Source organism: Mustela lutreola, chromosome 2, assembly GCF_030435805.1.
Source record: "Mustela lutreola isolate mMusLut2 chromosome 2, mMusLut2.pri, whole genome shotgun sequence".
NCBI lineage: Eukaryota > Metazoa > Chordata > Mammalia > Carnivora > Mustelidae > Mustela > Mustela lutreola.
In genome coordinates, this window is record NC_081291.1 from 35,976,122 (window position 1) to 35,999,725 (window position 23,604).

General features: G+C 39.2%; 1 protein-coding gene across 3 annotated transcripts in view; it reads left to right on the plus strand.

Moving 5' to 3' along the window:
* Window positions 1-1,610: 1,610 nt before the first annotated feature.
* TAFA1 (TAFA chemokine like family member 1) overlaps window positions 1,611-23,604 on the plus strand; it is a 514,072-nt gene continuing 492,078 nt past the window's right edge. Inside the window, exons 1-2 of one of the 3 annotated variants that reach the window (XM_059161465.1) lie at window positions 1,611-2,099; window positions 4,016-4,136. In XM_059161465.1, coding sequence (XP_059017448.1) covers window positions 4,019-4,136 — 118 coding nt within the window. In that variant the 5' untranslated portion in view covers window positions 1,611-2,099; window positions 4,016-4,018. Of the gene's footprint in view, window positions 2,100-3,636; window positions 4,137-23,604 lie in introns of those variants that run through there. The other 2 variants (XM_059161463.1, XM_059161464.1) reach the window with 2 other exon arrangements.

A 23,604-nucleotide genomic window follows, 5' to 3' on the forward strand; every position in this document is an offset into this window, starting at 1 on the left:
AGTAGTACTACTCATAGGAAAGGTTTAATAAACATTAGGTGCCACACTGCTGTTATTTGTGCCTTCATACTGCACCATCGGTATACAATTTCCATATGTATCACCAACACAACAATAATGAACCACAAAAATGACATATGCACTACTGTTACTTTGATTTTTTTTTAAGACATCTATTTATTTATTTGACAAAGAGAGATCACAAGTAGGCAGAGAGGCAGGTGGAGAGAGGAGGAAGCAGGCTCCCCGCCGAGCAGAGAGCCCGAAGTGGGGCTTCATCCCAGGACCCTGAGACCATGACCTGAGCGGAAGGCAGAGGTCCCCACTGAGCCACCCAGGCGGTGGCTACTTTGGTGTTGTTACATGTACATTACATAGTGGGAAAGACCCGTGGGAAGGACCCATACATCTGCAGGGGCTCTCATTCTTACACTCTGTGTAACAAGAGCAAAGGTGATGGTTTCCCAAGTCGCACGGTGGCATCAACCGTTCTTTATCTTTTTTTTTTTTTTTTTTTAAGATTTATTTATTTGAGGTGGGGAGGGGCAGAGGGAGAGAATTTTGAAGCACACTCCCCTCTGAGTGTGGAGTGTGATGTCGGCCTCGATCCCACCACCCATGAGATCATGACCTGAGCCTATACCAAGAGCCAGAGGCTCCACCCACTGAGAAACCCAGGTGCCCCTTTGACCCTTCTTTATAACACCTGTGCAAGGCAGAGATACTCTGAGGCATTTCAAAAGGTTTGTGAGGAGGGAAAATCATGAGAATCATCTTGATTTTGAAAAAAAAAATATGAAAGACTTGGCCTATGACATTGGCGATCACACTAATCTTATTCTCTGCCTTGTCTTCAAGCATCTGACACATAGTAGGTACTTTATAAGCAATTCATGAAATAACTGAATGAGTGTTTCTGAGAATCAGTGCTCATGCAGTCTATAAGTGAAAAGTAGGTCACCTTATGTGCATTGTTAATGTTGAGATACAATCACACTATTTCCGAAGAAGAGAGTGTCCGAACCATAGTACTAGAAACAAAATGTTCGGTTTCTGAGTGTTTCCTCTCCCTACCCCAGCATGTTATTGAGGGTGAGGGAGATTTTTTAAAAATCGCTTTGAGCATATTTCTTTGTCAAAACCCAGTGTCTGGTGCTGAAAATGACATGTTTCTATTTATTAAACATGTTCAAAAATCTCAGAAGATTTTTATTGGGCTTATGCATATAAGCATCTATATTATATTCCAAGTATGCCATATTCCCAAATTTAGCTGCCAAAACAATTGACAGACTTAAATTTGTATAAACCTAACAATATTTTTGGCTCACATACTGGTTCAAAGGCCACGAAGGGGTAAGAAATGGCCCATATAGTGCACTTTTGCTTTTACTATTAGTAGTCGAACACCCATTAACACTATCAGTATTTTGCAAAATGCTTTTTTTGCTCTTCCTTCCCTCTTTACCCTTTTGGCAAATGAATGGTATCAGTGAAAGCTCCTACAGAACATACCAGACAATATAGTGTTAAAGTGCTGCTTGAGTTGCTGAAGAGTTAGTGGGCAGGCATTACAATTCCCTGTAGCTGTAACAGAGGGTAATGTCACTTTAAGACATGTGATACTTTACAGAGGAGGGATGTATTGAAACAGACTACTGCTACTTACAGCACCAGCACCGTATAGCAGCCCTGCTCCTACATTTTGCTGCCTTACTCTGCCCTGACTGCACAGGACTGGGGATGGTCCGTCATTAACTGTAAACTGATTCTCATCAGGATCACTTCAAAGGTCTCATCAGACAGAGGTGACGCCAGGAGATGATTTAAAGGTGAAAATGACAAGGTTTCTACCCCTCAAACCTTGGCTCCTTTTCTGACAATACAGTCTGAATGAACCCGATGTCTTCTTTACAGTGGAAATAGCATTGGAAGAGAAAAACATATTTTTTAATCCTGATAAGAAGATTATTGGGAAGATCTTTAAAAAAAAAAAAAAAAAAAAAAAACCTCCAATTGTGCACAGATGGATTTTAGAAAGTGTTAGAGCTTTCCAATGAACACTAATAGAGTACTCTGCTCTTGGCTGGATTTTTCAGGTAAGAAGCTTCTTTAAGGACTTAAGATTCAGAAAGCAGATTTGTAACCTATTCAGTCATATTTAGAGAACTATGTAAGGCTGGATGCATTATTTGGTGGAAAACACCTATTAACATAGAGACAAGAGAGTGAGCAGTGAGCTGATAGGCAGGAGCCTTGGAGGCGATGCTGAGAATTTTAAAAAAGTTAAATAAAAAAGGAAAAAGAAGGAAAATACTGCAAATGTGAAGTCACAGTAATCTTTTTAAGTGCTAAAAGCTATGGGGGTGAAGAAATGAGCAAGAGAAAGCAGAGTCATGGAAGAACTGTTAAGTTTTTATTGTGGTAGGCTTTTTTAAAGTTTAGATGAATTTCCAGTGCATTTTAACTGAAATTCACAAGTAGTCAGTGCATGCCACAGTCACCTTTATTTTGTCTTTCTATAATTTGCAGGGTATTTTGAAAAGCCCCTTAAATGCATTCATTTCAAGATTCACAGAAGGGGTGTTGCTATTTATCTCTACTGAAGAGAATGCATCTATGTTATACTGATAGTTCTGAAAACAGTGAGGCTGAATCTGTTGTGTACAAAAGTAAACAGTGGGCAGTGAAACTAATTATAAAATGAGTGGTCCATCTGAATCACAGAGTGAGGCATGAAAGGCACCATGCTGTTGCAAATAATGTTTTCCTACTTTGCACTTAATTGTGGTTGTCACCATTTGTCTATTACAGTCCTAAACCCCTTTTAAATACTGCATCTCTCTCCTAAAGCCCATAAATTATCTTGTATTGTGTCTTTATACACACACATATATATAATGTATATTCTGCTTTCCGAACATCACAGTTTTTGAAACAGTGCCAGTTTCCTTGAATAAAGAAGCCACACTGGGAGGTCACTAGCAGATTTAAATGTATAGTTGAAATACTTGTAGTGTGTCATTTGACAGCAGAAAAAAATTTAAAAGGAACAGTCTGGGTTCTACAGCTCTAAGAGAAAATAATAGACTTAACTGGATTCTTGTATAGAAAAATGCTTCTGTATCACTGGCTGAGTAAGGTGCTTCAAGTTTGATTAATTTGGCAATATGAAATGCAGCATAAGGTGTTGTTTGAGAAATTGGACAATATGTAGCGCAGTTGAGCCTCTGTAGCTCGTAAGATCCTTATAGGTGCAGATAAGACTGTCAAAGTTTCAGCGCCTGAGAAAAGGTATATGTTCATCCCTAAATACATACACCACCTGTGTATGCATATTCATCAACACTATACAACAAATGCCACGATGGGATTTTAGGTGGCAAAGCAATATTGTAAATTATGGCTCGCTCTAGGATAGAAGCATAGATCTTGCCTCTGAAATTCATTCTGGCTGAAGACAATTCCGTCTGATTTTAAGTCCAGCCAAAAAAGACCGGTTCTATCAGGAGATTACAACATGCCTCTGAGAAATGATTACTTAGTTTAGAAGACAGCAGAATGATTAAAAATTCATGACTGTAGAATTAAAAAAAAATGCACTCTTTCCTTCCAGGCTTATGTCAGACTTACAATGAAGTTAGAATGAACAGGAGTATGCAGCTTTTCAAAGCCTGGAATAACTATAGTTTAAAGATCATCGTGTAAAACAGGCTGTATAGGCAGGATACTGTGCTTTAAACTGCCTAACGGAGAGTCAAAAACTTTTATTTATTTTTGTGTTCTGGCAGTCCTTGGAGTTTGGCTTTGCAGAATTTCACAAAGAATTCATGATCTCTCCAGGAAGGCTTTCCCTCAATCCCCCTTCATGGCATGACCTCTGCTGGGTTAATTTCAGCCAGCAAAGTAGCAAAGGGGACATGACGTCTGAGACCCTCCTTCTCTCATCAGTGGGACTGACTGAGCTGGGGGCTTGAAGCTGGGGGTAATCCTCGCTATCTCATGCTCTCTTTAGAGAATGGCAATGGTCTCTGCGATGTCCTGGGTCCTGTATTTGTGGATAAGTGCTTGTGCCCTGCTCCTCTGCCATGGATCCCTTCAGCACACTTTCCAGCAGCACCACCTGCACAGACCAGGTAAGTCGGGCGCTGGCTCCCCTGCAGCCTCCAAGTCTCACTGCTGTCACCCTAACAGATGGTTGAATGTAAGTGACAGAAAGTGCTACCCTGCGGGCAGCTTGCCTCTGAATTCCAAGACTCACATTGCTGGCTGGATGCTTTGGGGCAAGGTGAGGGGGATACTAAAATGCCCTAGAGGTATTTCTATGAATCTCTCAGAAAAAAAAAAAAAAAAGAAAATGGTTTTCTCTAAGAGTCTCCCTACCCCCTTCCTCACACCTTAAAAAAGTGAAGTCATTGGTTTTGGGATGCTTTGGCCAATAGCCAAAACTCTGCAGAAGATGGGATAACTTGCAAGACTTGATTTTTTTTAGAGAGGCAAAATAGGATCTTTGCAACAATAAAATAATGTGTATGGATATTCCTTGTATATCTTATCCAGTGTAGATACTATAATCTCGGTGTGTATGTGGCTAAGGGTTTTGTGGAGATGTTAGTGCCAAAATTAACTTTGGAAGTAGTTTGTTAATGAAAAAGAAATTTAAAAATAACTTACTATTTCTTGTCTGGTTTAATTTGTCTCCTTTCCTTTCTCCCTTCCTTCCTTCACTTTCTGTTCTTCCAGTTTGTTCCGTGGTGTTTTTCTCTCCCTCTTCCTTGGCACTTTCAGGAACAAGTTCCCTTTAGCCTGATCCCCCCCCACACACACCCCCCGCCGCCCCATATTGAATTTTGATTTCCAGATGCATTTTGCTTTTCTTCGTCTTTTTGTTTAAAGTGTATCTTTTACCCTTCCATGGCCTCACTCTTCAATCTGGCTTTTTTTTTTTTTTTTCCCACTTTCTTTGCCTTTCTCATTACTGTCCCCCAGCTTGATTGTCCTTACCCTTACCGGTTCTTTGAAAAGATTTCCTTCCATATTCTGTTTAGTTTCAGCCTTTGCATTCATTTACTCCTCCCTCCACCTGCGCCGCCCTCCCCCATCGCCAAGCGTGGGCTCCGGGGACTAGTTGCGCCGCCAAGCTCCTGATCTTCAGTTCGGAAGTGCTCCCAGCCCTCTATCCCCTCTCAAATGCCTTCCTGGCCTCCTCCCATACGTTCCGCTGGCTCCGGCTGCGCGCGGTCCAGCGTCCACGCCTTTGCCTATCTCAGGCTCCGCAATCGGCCTGGGCACCAGTCCTGGGCTCGTCGGCGCAATCGTCCAGCAACACCTCCCGGGGCGCTGTGTGCTGACTCCCCGGGCTCTGCTTCCAGGCTGCGGGCAGGACGGAAAGAGCGAGGGTGCAACCTTGGGTCCTCCCGCGCGCCCGCAGCGGGCTGGGCTGCGGGGGAGCGCCCCAGCCGGTTCGCTGCAGGAGCCGGGGCCACCCCTCCCCCCGGCACCGCCGAGGACTCGGGAGGAGGAGGGGTCGGGGTGGGAGGAGGAATCTGGGCGGCCTCAACCTGGGGGCTGCGTCAGGGCCCCAGCCACCCTCACTCCCCACGCCCTGAGTCTCGGAGGGAAGGCGAGGGGGCGCTGGTGCCCCTGCAGGTGGGCATGGAAACCGCTCTGCCACCCCCGCCGCGCGCTTGCATTTCGGCCTTGTGGGTCCTCGTCCCCCAGCGGGCATCCCCACGCTGGGAGGCTTCGGTGCCGTGGCGAAGGAAGAACAAACGTGGGTTATGGAAGCCCGGGTTTACCTCCAGTTAGTTAATTACCAATCTGTTCAGGCAGAAATGTCTGATTTGTTACATTCCTACAAATAACGCGGCAAATCGGCATACATTGTAATCGTTAACAGTAAGAATTCGTAACAAAAATAACTATTGTGATTGTTTTAGGCACACTCTCACGTTGTCTTAATCCGTCTATAAGTAGGTGTAATCGCCCCTCCCAAACGCGCACCGCCCCCCCCCCCCCGCACCGCCCCCAATCCTTCTGTTGCCCAGGAGACTGAAGTTCTGAGGGATCTGGTGACTTGTGTGAGACCGCACAGCCAATAACTGCCGTTGGAAGTCAGGTCGGTCTGATGTCACCTCCCTGGCTTGTTTCCCAAGGAGGGCATAATATCTCTCAGGGCACAGAATAATCACGCCCAGTAGCCTCCTTGAGGGGGTGTGAACTGTTCCGCATAATCTGTGAAAACTTCCAAGTTTTGTCAACGCACGGACTCATTTAAACTGCAAAAAAGGTGTCCATGGCAGGACTTGGTAAGGGGTGGCACAAGGCAATGGCAGCGCTCAGGACGGGCCCTCATCTCGGGTGCTTAACTTGAAGTGGCTTGACCTTGGGAAAGTCAGTTTTCTTCTTTGGGCCCAATTTCCCATTTAGAGATATTGTGGGGGTGTAAATAAAATGATTTCTGTGACAGTGCTTTGTAAACTGTGAAGCTCCTTCGTGAATATCAGTAACTCTGACATCTACAAAGGTACACGGTAGAGGTGCTGAATGAGTAAAGTTTTGCTGTTCACACAGCTAACAATCTACATAGGACAAAACCTTGTGTTAATCTCCTGATTTTTTTTTTTTTTTTAAACTATGTAATACCTGGCTAGAAAAAGACCACTGCCTTTTAGGCTGGATGTGTATAGTCGTGAAATAGAGTATAGGTTGCAGTGAGCTTTCACTTAGACTATCTGTTCATCATTCAATACAGGAGGGTTTTTTGTGGGTGTTTTTTTTGTTTGTTTGTTTGTTATTGTTTTGTTTTGTTTTGTTGGACCTGGGGTTATGGCTATGCTACTTCTATTAAGTAAACTCAAATCTTTATGGGGCTTGTTATCAAAAGATTATAATTTTAAACTGAGAAACATGTCATTAAGTGTTGACTAAAACCAAATTCAGTATTTGCTTTCTCCACTGTCTATTGGTAGAAATTGCTTATTATCACCAATGCATGGTCTATCTGTATGTCGGCTACCCCAAGAAATTGTAGCTTGGAACCCAATTTTAACCCCAAATGCTTATATATTTGAGATCCATTTCAGATTCATTGATGAAATTAAGAAACTATATGTACTCCTTTCTAGATGCAGGAAGATTAAAATGACATCAAACTGAAAGTCCAATGGTTCTATGTAATAGGTTTATTCAACTTTCTTGGGTTTTCAGCAATAGCTGCGAAGATTAAAGCGATAGATCTTGGACACAGCAATATTCTAGATTCAGTCAGAAATGCAATCTCCTCTAATACAATCCGTTTTGATTTTAAGAGTAAATGTATGCTTTTTTTGATGAGAGTTGTGATGTTTCCCTTTGTGAGTCTTAAATCTTCAGGGACACTAATGAAATGTGTATGAAAACAAGAGAGAAATCACGGCCAGTTATCTGTGACAATCCACCCCTAAATGAGCAAATAAATAAATAAATAGTTGGATAAATGAGCAAAAAGGAAAAACATAATCTCATTTTCTCAAATCAGTTAAAACAAGTGACATGATGAGAAAAAATGAGACACCAGGCAGACCCTGAGCTTTGCCACATTTGCCTAAGCTTGAAAAATCACCTCTTTCATAAAGCAGGAGCAGGAGGACACTACATGCATACCAAGTATCCAGGAAATGTGAAAAATGACAAATCTTTCCCTCAGAGCCCTGAATGGGGGGAGAGTGAAGGCTTTACAGCTGCCTCCTCACCTGCTTAGGAACGGCTGGTCCCCCTCTTGCCAGCCGCTTACCCGCAGCTTCGCCATCCCTTACACAGTAAGATTGATGGTGTTCCCATCCCAAGCCGCCAATTTCAGTCTCTCAAGAAATAATCCACTACACTGACAGATGAGTGGAATTTGATGCGTTGTCCCCCTCATCAGACTGTGCCGCACCTGGATGGCACCAGCCAGCCTGGGTCCTGTATGGGAAATGGTTAGAGATCTGGGCCAATTTCTGCTATCAAAACATGAAATCTGCACAATGTTTTTGTGAGGCCGTGAATTTGAGATCTGTCTTCTCAATGCAGTGGGTTAGTACACAAGCAGAATGAGAATATGTTAACCAGAAAACAGACTGATTTTAATAGATTCCCCTGTAGTCTCTAAGTACTTTCTATTTTTCATATTTATGGTATTATGAATGCACCATTTATTTTCACTTACTCACCAGTTAGGAAGGATTAAAACAGTTGATCAAATGGAAGTGAATTTTAAAATTACACAAATGAGTAAAATGTGCCGTAGATTAACAGATTTGTAATTTCAATAATTTAATATTTGGCTAAATCAAGTTTTTATTTTAAGAATAATGTAGGAAATTACCATAACAACTTGAAGAATACTCGTGCCTTTTATGTATATAAATAGTAAAGCTAGAAGGGGACACATAATTTAAAAAGAGACAGACTGAACAATGAAAACCCAAAAGTGGTGTGTTCCCTGGTTTCAGGTAATTAAAACAGACAGCTTCAACTCTTTTTAAGCATCAGGTATGTAACAGGTGAAAAAGGTGGAAAGGTTTGCTGGATGTAACTTTCTAATTTAGAATTAGTTTTTTCCCCCTTATGGATATATGAATTATGACAGTAATTTTAATGATTACTTAATTTCGAGTGTGTGGGAATGTGTGTGTGTGGGGGGTGTTATTCTTGAAACTTAATAAAATATGGATCATTTCAAAATACTTTAGTAAGAAAAGATCCTTGGGATTCTTTAGTAATTTAAAATTACAAAGATAAATTACATGAGACAAGAAGTTATAAGTGCCTAATGAATCATTTATTCTTGAGTCGATGCTATTGTATGACAGGTGTGTATGGAAATAATATATGGAAAGATCACTCTGAATAGAATTGTCTATGTAACTTGTGCTTGGCCTGATTTAAAACTATATTAAACAAACTATGTAGTTAGAGGGAGGTATACATTTATGACTTAATTATTGCATAGTGAAACATCACTGTACATTTAAAAGTGTGATTTTTTTGGTTAAAATATTAAAAAGCATTCTTGTATATCTTATCTTTAGTATTCAGTATCACTTTATTGAAAGCTGATTAAGGAACATGTGTTAGAATACCAAGGCACATTACAATAAAGGATTGTTTTACAACTGTAGTATAGAAGATATCGTCAGAACAACAGTGGTTGCATATTGGCTTTTTAAGAATTCTTACCAGTACTGGATTGCTAAGTGTAGTGAATTGACCTAAGGATTAGAGCAGACAGGTTGTTATTTGGTGTAAGCTGGTGCTAGTGATAATCCACTGATCATCTGATTGATGTTATTGGCCTTGTCCCAGAGTCAGAGGGCAGCTATGGACGTTTGATAAGACTTCAAGAGTATCAAAACCAAGTAGAGATGCAAATAAATGTTTCCTGTCAATCCCCTGAATTTATAAGAGAATTATCACTAGGCTATATAAATATTGTTACTTATGTGAGCTCAAGCCTATGGCCTCAATTCATCATAGTTAAGGAAAATAGATCTTAGACCACACTGAAAACAAATATTTAGAAGCGGCACTAGTACACATTAGCCTTCAGTTGTTAATTTCTTAAAGTTCATTTAAGATGGCAACTTGAACTTTTTGAAAAAGTCTTCCAGTTTTAAACTGTGTGAAAATCTCAAAGCTTTAGCATGTAAATTGGTGCACCATTTTTTGAAAACAATTTGGCAACGTCTCCCAAAATGTAAAATGTGCAAATCCTACACAATTCCATTTCGAGATGCTTATCCTAAGAAAATGATTGGACAGGTGTGGAAAAAATGTATGCAAAGGTCTAGTTAATTTAATGGCATGTAACTGGAGGGGGGCTTTATGTACATGGAAAAGAGATTGGTAAAATAAATCCCCGACAATGGGACTCAATGTAGCCACTGCAAAGAATGAGATGTGTTTATATGTATTCCTAAGGAAAAATGCCCATGATATACTGCTCAGTGGGGGAAAGAAAAAAGAAAAAAGAAGAAGAAGAAAAGAAACAGAATATGCAGTTTCAAAATCATTTTGGAAACAAAATATTAACACAGGCATAAAAAGATGTCAGAAAAGCTATAAGCATTTTATACGTAGTATCAGTTAAACCTCGTGGTAGGATAAGAATGCCTTGGACTTCTTATTTCCTATAGTTTTTGGCTTTTATTTTTATATTTTTAATTTTTTTTTTAAGATTTACTTATTTGAGAGAGACGGAAAGAGAGAGAATGAGAGAGAGCAGGGGAGGGGCAGAGGGAGAGAATTCCAAAGCAGATTCCACTCACTGGGGAGCCAGAAATGAAGAGGGGCTCCGCTCAGGCACCCTGAGATCACGACCTGAGCCGAAACCAAGAGCTGGCCGGTGAACCGACTGAGCCACCCAGACCCCCCAGTTATGTGTTTTTAAGATTTGTTTTTAATATAGGAAAATATTACTTTTTAACCGAAAGCTTAAAATAGTAGCTCTAGTTTTATGGGCAAAATGAGAAATGTATCAAACAGTGTTGTCAGTTTAAAGGGAAAGAAGGAAGACTAGGTAGGAAAGTATCATGAGGCACCTTTCCTTTTAAGAGCCTTAATCCAAGGAAATCTCTAGGCCAGTATTTTCCAGTTCACAGAATACAGTAACCTCAAGATGCTGCTTGGAAAAAGGCTATTAAGTGTTGGGGAAGTACTCATTGTCTGGTATATTCTCCTCTTAGAGATTTACAGTGCATGTAAGTGCATACAAGTTCTGGAAAGATTTGCAGATAGGAAGCCTGATTCTGTTTAACTAAAAATTTCCCCCCAAAAATCTTTTTAATTTGGGCAATATCTAAAGTGCCTATTCTTATCACGTGCATTGAGAAGTGTGAGCCACTGTGCTATCCATCTGCTTATCTCTCACTTTTAGTAAGGAACTAGACAATATAATAGAGGCTCAAAAGTATTTGTTACATTATTAAGGAAAGAAGGAATGAATGTTCTGGTAAAATCTGTAATTCTCTTTCATGTATTACTGCTTGTGTGTATGGATCGTTGCATATGCCTTTGTAAGTGTGTTTATAATTTAGGGATACCACAAAAAGAGAATAGTATAAATAGTAAATTGTCAGTATACCACACGTACATATGTGTGTATGTGCGTGTTTGTGCAATAGTTTGTGTAGCTATTTACTCTATTTGACAGCAGTTCCATTAACTAAAATAACCCAAGGAATATACTTACAAATGCAGTAAAACCTTCAATCCCTAAGGTTTTCAGTCACAGCACAAGTTTTTTTCCTACAGATTTAGAAAGTACTATAAGCGCGGCCTTAAGGGACTAAAGAGAAACTTCTCTTAGCAAATAGGAAAAGGCCTCTGCTTTCAAGTTTTTTTATATCAAGAGAAAACTTCACTTCATCTTTGTAGCAGGGAGAAATAACAGACAGCAATTTTTCCTTTCTTTGGGGTAAAAAGAAAATGAATTATTTTGTTAACCATTGTGTAAACTAATTAGATTCTCTAACGTTAATGTCCTCAAAGCACTTAGGGTACCCTGTTGGCCTACTGTTTCTTTCTCCTCCTCCATTTTTATATAATAAAGATCCAGAGAAAGAAAAGAGAATTGATATAATCACAGCGATTTTCTCTTGGAAGATGGATAGATACACTCAGTAATGTGGCTATTCATGAAGCACATTCTTCTTCCATGCAGGGAAGGAGTCAGACCAAACCTCACCCTGAGTCTGGGAGGGAGGAAGACTTACACCCTCAGCCAAGGTCATTGTTCTCCTGATGTGATGACCTGTATTTACCTTCACGGTGCCCTTACTAGACCTTCTCTTTTAGACACACTTTCATGTCACTCAAGAATACAGGCGAGCTGACTGAGTCTGCATATACCCAAATTACTTTTTGTTTCCCCCTCATGTGGATGAAAAATGGATGTATTGAGTCATAGGCTTTGAAGTGAATAAAGAAGTGAATACAGAATGCCAGGTTTAGATGAGCTACTGCACAGAGGAGGAAAAAGCATGGTAATGCTCTTGAAATTGATAATGTATCTTAGATTCAGGTCAGCAGGCCAGTAGGTCAGACTTCCCACTGAATGAATGTTGTGTAAGTATTCAATAAATATTTTCTCATCCACTGGGCAAGAACTTTACATCCTTTAAAAATGCAAATACTGGCAGGAAAGTACCACATTAAGCCTTTTTTATATCGAATGGTAACGAGGAAGGAGCATCACAGTAGGGATGGGACACTGGGGCATTCAGGATCAATTGTCAATTGCAAGCCTGCAGTAAGAGGGTAGAAGGAAGCAGTGGTTTTCATCTTGTGCATAGACGCTCCAAAGAGGCCATCTATGCATGCCGCAAACATAAAGTATATTCCTGTCCATCATAGATGGACATGGCAAATACCTTCGTGCACCAGCCAGTTAGCAAAGATGATTGGGCCAACCTGAGGATCACGGTGGCTTCTGAAGAGCTTGTGGGTCTCCAGAGGAAAGATCATATCCTTAGCTATGCCCAAGATAGGCTCAGTATGACTACATCATCCCATGGTTCAAGGCAAGTGGGAGACTTAGACTTTTATGGATAGTTTCTTTATCTTTTAAGTGTCAAGTGGACCAAACAAAACTTGACTCAGGGCTATATCCCACCTGCGGGTTATTAATGTGTGACCTCAGACAAGATTATTTCTGGCTCCACCATTTTTTGATTTCTAATGAATTTGTCAAATCCTTTTACATGAGCAGGTAGAAAGAGGTGAAAGCAGTGGGGCTAAAAGGGGAATTTTTATGCACGTCTGTCTTGGCTTATTTAGCTTATGCCTGTGGTTTCTGTCCCATCCTGACTTATATCCCAAATGCTAAAGGGCTGAGTCTCTGGGTATTTTGTAGACAAGCTACTAACTGTTGAAGGAGCTAGTAACAGAGTCTGATAATCAAAGAGCATTTATATAATGAAGCCAAGGGCCTGAACAGAGGTCTCATTTTGAATCTTAGCTAAAAATAAATTAATTTTCCTTTAGATTAAAGTTTGGCAGAAAGAGTAAACTATAAATGTAATGAAACAGAGAGAAGATCAGGCAGCAGCGTCATGTTGCCTGTATAAAACCTTTAATTTAATACTTTATTATAGTTTTCAAAATCTAGTCTGCAGTCCACTAGTGGGTTATAAATTTATCTTGGAACTCAACGGTGTTTTGTTTTGTTTCCTGCTCTTGTTCTTTTCAGATTTCGTGTGCACTTATTTTGCCTCTGAGTACAGTCTACTTATTAGTATAGCAACTGAATTATCATTCTATTAGAATGACATGTAACTAAGGTTTACTGAGCTTCCCTACTTCACCATTCTATTAAGAAAACTGGCTGCCAGCTCTTGGGAACATTGCAAAGTGCCTGCATGAAAATAATTAGAATTCACGCAGTTTGGGGAGGGATAATTTGTTACCAGTGTATCTTGAGTGTTGTTTGAGTTGTTTAGTGATTTTGAATTGCTGTGGTCTTCGCTTTTTAATTATAAATTAGTGTTGGTTTGGTTTCATCACTATCAATTAAATTTGCTGTGGGCTGTTTTGTTAACCCTATAGTCTGTAATGATGCGCGTTTGCATATTTGGGATTTTAGATTTACCAAAGAATAGACTTGAAGACATTCCTGAATTGTGGCTCAGAAATGATTTACCTATATCCATATTGGAAAACATGTATATGCAATCACTCTCAAACTTATTTCTATGGTGACACTTCTATAGTGACATTGTTTATATACTGTCTGTGAACGTATGCAACACAATTCTCAAGGAACATAACGTATTTGGTTTATCTTTCTATCCATAGGGCATCATTTTATAATCTATGAACATGTTAATAGGCTCATCTTATTTTATAAAAATAATTAGTGATTCATAAATGTATCTTTCCAAGTATTTATTAACTGAGTATTTTTCCACTGGGAAGTGGAAACAGATAGGAATTGGGTCTTTCACCTCCTTGGTGTGCTGTAGACAGGAAAGTTTGAATACCACTGTTTTATGAAGAAAATGTAATGAGAGACCAGCCCCACATATATCTCTGAATTAAAAAATGTGTGGCATGGCAAAAAATAAAAATAAAACCATTTTTTTCTGAAAAAAAAAGATATAAGACAGGATAAGGTGCTGTTTGGAAGCTTCTTGGATGAGGTCTTAATAGGTGAATTGTTTTTGTAGCTTCTCATATCTCTTTATCTGATGAAAATGCAAGATGCCATGTATTGGACATGTGTTGAGAAACTAGGTCACTGGGTGAACATTTGTAGGGCAACATTTTTGACAGCTACTCCCAGGATTGTTTAGAAGTAAAAGCAGATTTATGGGACACAAGCTGCCAATCTCCAGCCCTCCATCTATCACAGGCCCAGGTAATCAATCACAGTGATTGTTCCCATGGAGCCAGGATGTGATTTCAGAATCTTTCTCAGTCCTGCTCCAGGCCCCGCCTATCAACTGACTGACACTGGCGTGCAAGTTGGGAGTCTTTGACTATCTCCCTTGTGGGTTAATTGACTGACTATCTCCAGAATCTATTTCCTATCCAAAAAAAAAAAAAAAAAAAAAAAAAAAGTACATGCCATAAAATATTTCCTTGAAAAATAAGAAAAATGAACTGACTGCAATTAAATCAAAATTTAAATAGTTAAATGTCTTGTAACTACTATCTGCTATGATACAGCTTTAGACAATTCTGTCTGCTTGTGAGAGTTACACAACTCTCTTTTCATTTCCTCTAGAAGTTTTTATTCCTTCCTCCATTCTTCTGTATTTCTATGTCTAAGATGCATAGTGGCTTCTGATAAGAGCTCTAACCAAACAGGTGCTCTGTGATCATAAAGCATGAAACCACTTATTCTGAGCAGAGGGGATTTGGGAAGCCCCAAGAGGGGGTGATTTTGTGTTGGGCTTTGAATGTTGGTTAGGAAGTTAGTTAGGAAGCTAGCTGGGGAGGATGAAGGGTGATGGTTCCAACCAAGGGGAACAAAACATGTAAATCTAGAGGCAGATACTAGTGATCTGGTGGGCTCGTGACTTGGATGGCTATTGGCCTTAAACCAGTTGGAGAAACGTTGTATTATTCCAGTTAAAGGGGATACAAGATTTATTTTTTCTTTGTTACTGTTTTCTAATCCACGGGCTGCCTTTCTTTCTTTTTTTTTTTTAAATTTTTTATTTTTTATAAACATATATTTTTATCCCCAGGGGTACAGGTCTGTGAATCACCAGGTTTACACACTTCACAGCACTCACCAAAGCACATACCCTCCCCAATGTCCATAATCCCACCCCCTTCTCCCAAACACCCTCCCCCCAGCAACCCTCAGTTTGTTTTGTGAGATTAAGAGTCACTTATGGTTTGTCACCCTCCCAATCCCATCTTGTTTCATTGATTCTTCTCCTACCCACTTAAGCCCCCATGTTGCATCACCACTTTCAATGTACACTGATGGCCATAGGTGGAGAGCTAGGTAAGATGGAAGGGAAGAATCCCAGTATCTACAAATAAAGTCTCTATGGAAAGCAAGTCAGATAATTAACAAAAATCCAGCCACTGTATTCTGTCCAGTTCTCAGTGACCCATTAGATGTTTCACACCTTTGAGTTGTTGTTACCTTTGTGTAATAAAAGACCAAATATGTCACTACAAGCTGATTGTAAATGTCTGGTTATATTAGAGAAAACTGCGTATCCCTAAATCAAAATCTGAGGATAATCATGTCTACTTCTAACATACAACAGATTCAATACTCGTTATTCAACAGCTGTTTATCGATGACTTATCAGGCACAGAGAACTACACTTCCACACTAATGATAGTGGCGTCAATTTATTCTTTTTTTTTTTTAAGATTTTATTTATTTATTCAACAGAGAGAGATCACAAGTAGGCAGAGAGGCAGGCAGAGAGAAAGAAGAGGAAGCAGGCTCCCCCCCAAGGAGAGAGCCCAAGGACCCAGGGATCATGACTTGAGCCGAAGGCAGAGGCTTTAACCCTCTGAGCCACCCAGGTGCCCCATGTGACTTTATTCTAATCACTGGTTTAACCCTCCTTCCCCCAACTAGATTGTTAGCCCCGAGAGGGTAGGGAGCCCAACAGTCTTACAATGCCTGACACAAAGTCGGCCACATTGTAAGGGCCAGTGAGTACCTACTAAACGAGTGAGTGAATGAAGGACCCTAAGCATTTGATATTTCATTGAATCCTCGCAATAAACTCGCGGGGTTGAACATCTTTCCCCTTTGCCAATAAAAAAAAATCTTAAAAAAAAAAACGTTCATTGGTTTGTTCAAAGTCATCTAGCTTAGAAGGACAAATTGAGAATTTTTCCAGCCTTTGAATATTTCCAGCTCAGTTTCCTGAGTGTCAGCTGTGGGTAGGCCTTACTATGGGTTGATTCTTATAATAAGGCATATAATCTATACCAGAACCCTACATGGGAAGGTACTGTTATCTCCATTGTGCAAAACACTGCAAAACTGTGATAATATTAATAAAGCTGGAAGGAAAACTTGGGTTTGGCATTGACTCTCAGTCAGGTGCTCTTGCCATCACAACCAGGTACGACTTTAGCACTTAGGAACCAGCTAGTCCTGGTTAGTTTAAATTACAAAACAAGCAATGCCTGGGTGGCTCAGTCGGTTGGGTAGCCAGTTGAGACCCGGGGGTACTGGGATCCAGTGCCATGTCAGGCCCCTTGCTCAGGAGGGAGCCTGCTTCTCCCTCTGCCTGCCACTCTCCCTGCTTGCGTTCTTCCTCTCTTTCTCTTTCTTTCCAATAAATAAATGAAACCTCTAAAAAAAATAAATTACAAAACAAATTTCGTGTTGAGGGGCATTTTTCTGCATTAGCAGGCAACCCTGTCTTGGGCCTTTAGCTTGGCTATATCATGCAATAATTTTGAATCTTGTGGCTGGCTGAGTAATGCTCTAATCTTACTTTTGCTATGCCACAGGCCTGGCTGAAAACATGCTTTCTTTTCTTCTTAGGATAATAGCACCTCATTTTCAAGGTTTTTTTTTTTTTTTTTTTTTTTTTTCAGTATCCTGGGTTGTTTTGGTTTTGTTTTTGTTTTTAGAGTGTGGAGACCCTTTTTTGTGCTCCACGTGACAAAGCAACAACATAAGATAAATCTACATTGATTAGACTCAGTCTTAGTGTAGATTTTCTGTTTTACTTCACATGAACTTCTAAATCATTCACACTGGAAAAGGATTATCCTTAACTGCAATTTAACTTTTTGATAAGATTTTTTGGGGGGAATTTATCATGTTGAGACTTTATAAATTATTTAGGCTACTGTAAAGTGGGCTGACCTTTCTCGTAAGTGGTTTGATCGTTTGCAGTAGTGTCTTTTTACTAAAATATGGGATTTTCTGTCTTTCACATTATGCTTGCTAGATCCATGGCCCAGTAACATGCTAGGTAGAAATTGCTTACAGAATCTGATGGGAGGTCTCCCTTTTAAATTCCTCTCAGCATCAAAATAAATCTCTGTGCATTTTCCAAAAATATCCCTATGGGTAATGATAGTAAATTCCTTCTCTGTAGCCCATTCTTTCTATGGTTATACCAGTGCAGACATTGCTAATCAACCCAGATTCAACCTCTGAATCCTTCAAGGTACAACACTTCAATCATTGAGTTGTTAAAAGAGATAGAGATGATTTCACAACGCAGAGTACTAACCACTATACGATCACGGCAAAGAGATAGAGATGATTTCAAAAACAACCACAACCACCCCAAAATAATCATCACTAAACATCTATTATTTTTCAGACTGTGCAAAGTGCCTTATGAGGACCTGTTTACTTTTGAGATAAAACATACTGTCCATTTAGGGTCTAGGCTGTTTTTATATGTAATTTAATTCACCACTCAAGGTGGGCCATCTTCTTCATTTAAAAATAATGATTTAAATAATTAAGTAAGTTAATACATATAGAGTACATGGAAAACTTCCTGAAGCAGGGTAAAGTACCCTTTAACTCAGGGTTAGTGTAGCATCTACATATATCTTTGAGAATTGGATAAAGTTGACATACTGTGGGTGTTTTACCTGACCTCACCCTCTTTGCCACCAACTGCTCTTGGTGCAAGGAACCTATAGAAATTGGAACATCTTGGTGTGCAAGGTAAACTAGGGGTTTACATCCCACCTCTGTCATTATTACACTATTAGCACTAAATGTGGGCACATTAGTGTCGCTCTCTCTGCCTCACCCACAAAATGGGGATCCATGTTTATAAAATTCCCACTTTGCAGGCTTGCATGAAGAGTAGAGATGTCTGTTCTATACCTCCTATGCAATAGGTATCTGGCATATGGCATCTTATTAAATTATTATGTAAGTATATGAATGTCAAAGCAAAGATGATAGAGAAGTGCCTCATACCAACACATACATCCTTTTTTCATCATATGAAAAAAGGATGCACATAGAAGTTTTACAACTTGAGGGCACCTGGGTGCCTCAGTTGGTTAAACATTTGCTTTTGGCTCAGGTCATGATCCTGGGATCCTGCGATTGAGTCCCACATTGGGCTCTCTGCTCAGTGAGGTGTCTGCTTCTTCCTCTCCCTCTGCCCCTCCTCCTACTCATGCTTTCTCTCTCTCTCTCACTTTTTAAATAACTAAATAACACCTTTTTAAAAAGATGTTGTTTATCTTTTTAAATAAATAAATAACATCTTTTTAAATAAATAAATAACATCTTTTTAAAAAGGATCCCATCTTTTGATGGCTGAGGATATATATATATATATATATATATATATGCATTTGAATATAAATATTCAATTTCATATTTATAGATATATGCATATATATACATACCACTTCTTTATTCATTAATCTGTCAATGGACATCTGGGCTCTTTCCATAATTTGGCTATTGTGGACATTGTTGCTATAAACATGCGGGTGCAAGTGCCCCTTCAGATCACTACATTTATATCCTTTGGGTAAATACCTATAGTGCAATTGCTGGGTCATAGGGTAGTTCTATTTTCAAATTTTTGGGAAACCTCCACACTGTTTTCCAGAAGAGTAGAGATGAAGAGTAGAGATGTCTGTTTCCAGAGTAACTGTACCAGCTTGCATTCCCATCAGCAGTGTAAGAGGGTTCCTCTTTCTCCACATCCTTGCCAGCATATGTTGTTTCCTGACTTATTAATTAATTTTAGCTGTTCTGACTGGTGTGAGACGGTATCTTGTTGTAGTTGTGATTTGTCTTTCCCTTATGCAATGTTGAACATTTTTGCATTTGTCTGTTGGCCATTTGTATGTCTTCTTTGAAGAAATGTCTGTTCATGTCTCTTGCCCATTTCTTGACTGGATTATTTGTTCTTTGGGTGTTGAGTTTGGTAAGTTTTTTTTTTTTTTTTAATAGATTTTGGATATTAGCTTTTATGGTTAATCTCTAGGTAATGTTTAGCCATGGGTTCTAAGTCAGTATGAGCAGGTCAAAACTTAGAGCAACTTTCCTCCAAACAGCATTTTCATATGTAATTATTGATGAAGGTGCTATAATTAGTAACTTTAGTAGAGTCTGTGCAATGCCAAATAATGATGAAGATTCATTAAAATTAATTTAAACATCTGACCAATAACTCACTAACAGGAAATAGTTCAAAAGTCAGTGTTGGTCCTCTGTGATTCTCAGAATGAATTATATCCTTATTATAACCATATTAAAATACCCACTGGTCAACTGGAATCTGATTGTATTTATCCATATTTCTTAGGTGTTTTTCTTTTTTACAATAACTTATGCACTCTTTATTACAGGCTAAATCGTACATCGGCTAAAGGGTACATACTGATAAATGTGTTAGTACCTAAATGTTTATAGTTTTCATCAGGGTGCCATTCATGTGTACTCATATGTGTACCCCATATTTTCTACTATGAATACAAAATATATCTTTGTGTATTAAAGATTGCTTAAGTATCACAGGGTCTAATGTTTTGAGACTGACAAAACAACCACTCCACCCAAATGAAGTGCTATCATTAGTTTCTTGTGTTTTAAGACACTAAGGAATTCAAGCTAGTATGCATAGGATCTTTGGCCAAGTCACTTAACATTTCTCAGCCTCAGTTTCCCTTTCTGTGAAATGTAGAGGATAATGTTAATATGAACCACAATGGGAATAATCACATAACTTAAATAAATGCCTTTGGTGAACATAAACAATTTTATAAATATAATTTCATGAGAATGAGAGGAAGAGAGAAGAACAGTTAGAGACATGGATTAAAGATACTGTAAGAGGATGATAAATTTACGATTAATGTTTCAGAGTCTTTTTTAACACTATACCTAATAGGCAAGAGCTCTCTTCTGAAGAGGTCAAAACCTCACAGAAGCCTTGCTCAGTTATTTGATAGAACTTTATTATCTCTTTTTTACTATCCTCATTAACATACTTCAAAACTGCTGTTAAGTATTTCTGGCAAGCACAGCATTGAAGTAATTTTTATAATAGTATAAAGGATTTATTAATTTTAATCTTTTCATGAGTCTCTTTATATTCAATTGTGACATTAATAGGCTGCCAAAACAAACTAGAGTTAATTGTATTTAATTAAATTGTTGAAAACAAGTAAGGGTAGTTTATTATTATTGTAAGCAGAAAGCTCTATTGATGTACTTGTTTGTGTGAATAAGATCTGGTATGAAGTTCTTTCTTCTGGGTATGGTATTATTCATCAACAGAAAGCAGTATAAAATGCTAATTAAAGAGAGTTGTCATTATAATGGAACTCTTAGAGGGGAAACTTCATGTAGTATTTATAATCTTAAACCCAGTGTTCGGTAAGTGTACTAGGGATCCGACCAGGGGAGATATCCCTGTTTTTCACTGTAGTGCCTGAGGGGCTCCAGACCATCTTTTCACATCCCCTTCTTTCCTTGGAGGAGTTGTTTGATGGTAGGAGAGTCTAAGATCTGGGTCAAGGCTTTGGTGGAAAAAAAGTACTTCAGAAGAGACCAGAAGAAATAGGAATAACTGTACCGAGTTAGGGATGGAGTTTAGGTAGCAAAGAAGTTGAAGCAAAAATAACAGAATTATGAAGGCAGATGTGTAATCTAAGGAAGATCACAATATCAGGGAAATAGCATTCCTTTGTCATGGATTAATGCATGTAAATATTTTGAAGACAGAAGGACACAGAGTCAAAACTGACTTTGGAAGAGATAAATATATAATTCAGCCTAAAAAATTAACTCCTTAATTCTGTCTGATTTAGATATACATTAAATATAGATTTTTATTTAGTAGTTACTATGTGCATGGCATTGTGCTAAGAATTCCATATTCTTTCATTTATCCTTACACTTAGCCCTGGAGGTAGCTACTTTTGTTCTCTTTTTTCCACTGATGAAGGAAATAATATTCAAGGAATTTAAATAACTTGTCCAAAGTGTGCAGGTAATAAGTGTGAAGCCAGGATTAAAACTGGGGTATTCTGGTTCCAGATCCCAAGCTGTTAATGACTGAAATTCTTTGCTTCTACCAGTATTCTTTTCATTGTGATGGACGGTACTAAGATGGAAATAAATGCCCCTTAGCATAGGGTAGTTGATATAGTAATCTTTCAGTTCCAAATCTCAATTGCTCAAGGCAATCTTTATTTTAGCGAAGTTTATGCCTGACTCCTCTGTGGTTTCCTGAAGTTGCCTAGAAGCTGTGCTCCGTGCTATCTTCAATCAGAATTAAGAACAGGGGCGTCTGGGTGGCTCAGTGGGTTAAGCCTCTGCCTCCGGCTCAGGTCATGGTCTCAGGGTCCTGGTATAGAGCCCCACATCGGCTCTCTGCTCAGCGGGGAGCCTGCATCCCTCTCTCTCTGCCTGCCTCTCTACCTCCTTGTGATCTCTGTCAAATAAATAAATAAAATCTTTAAAAAAAGAATGAAGTGCAGCATCTATTTGAAATAGTTCTGTTATCATGGCAGAAGAAAGAGAGAGTTTTGGAGGTAAGATCAGTAAAAAAACCTTTCAGCCTGAAAGTGATACATGTCATTCTGTTCACAACTCATTGGCCAGCCCTGGTCATATGGTTCAACCCAGTGATAAGGGGCCACGAAATGGGTTTCTATCATAATAACGAGCCCAGGAGGCCAAAAATGGGTGATATTGGGTTTGCAGCATTCACGGCAACCCAAAAATGCCTTAGGGGTTAGGAAAGGATATGTTCTTTGCTATTGTACTCTTCAACTCTCAGATATCCAAGTTTAGTTGTCTTCCCTTTTTTAGAATTTGGAGAAAGCTCCAGTAAGTTCAGTCTCTCGGTCTAAGAGCAAGAGGATAATTCGGTTAATGAGTCTAAATAGAGAAATAAAATCAAAACACAACGTGACACCAGGCATCCAGCTTTGTCTTGTTTGTTCACACGTAGCCGACTTTTGAATAACTGGGTGTTACCAGGCCCCGCTCCACAGCTCAGAGAATGTGAAGCAAACCTTTGCGACATTGGGAGTTCCTGACCTTTTCTTCTGCAGAGTCTCTTTCCCCCAGCAAACACCGAAGGCTCTTCTTGCTCCTTCTCTCCTTCTCTCCCTCCACCCTCTCTTTTGTGTGAATCTAATCTGTGAACTGCTTTTCACTGTTCAGAATGGTCATCTGTGAATAAAAGGTCAAAGCGTTCACCACTACGCTCTCTGGGAGGCTGTTGTTTTCTTCAGATGAAACTTTGACAGGGCATGTTGAGTAAGTAGGTGATATCTTTACATGATCCTCAGTATTTTTTATTCTTATTTTCATTTTAGTACTGTATCTGTGTCTAGTTGTCAGGCAGAGAAATCAGTTACAGATGAAATGCGCCCATTTGTCAAGGATTAATGCATATAAATGCTTTTATGACAGTGAAAGACAAAGGCTTGTAAGGATGGATGCTGACTTTGGAAGAAAAAAAAATAATGAAGCTAGGAATAAGCAGGGAACATTGCAGTTCTAGGTGCTAAATGACTTATTTTCAAACCCTGGGAGTACAGTAATATTATTCCTCTTCCCCTTCTTTTAATAAAACAGTCTCTTAACCCATAGTGATCTCAACTGAAGAAATGTTGTTTGAGGGTAAGTTAGGTTTCCGGAGAGCTGTTTTTTAAGATACAGGATTTATCCTTATTAGCCAGCCCCGCCCCAAGAAAAAGGGCTGTGTTGATGTGAATCTAGAGAAAGAAAGAAAGAAAGAAATAAGACTGTCTTGGTCCATCAACACTTCATCTGTCACAGATGTCATTAACAAGTGTTACTTTCCCATCAATGGTTTAGGAAGACAACACTCACATAGCAGTCTTCGTTTTGTGAAACGTGGATATCTGACCTCCCACTTCCTGGAAGCGGGATAAGGGTGAGGCAATTATTTTGTCAAGATTTTAAAGGACTTTCTAGATTATCTCTTCTCTCTTTGCCACATGTGCACACACACATACACACATATGTACATACTCCCTCATACATTGTTAAGATATTTTAATATGATCCTTCTGTAACCTAAGAGTTGGAAATTACTTAAGCAAACATCCAGACCAAGCTGCCATCAGACCCTTTATTTGCCTCAAAATACCCCCTACCAAGTGGTTGTTGAT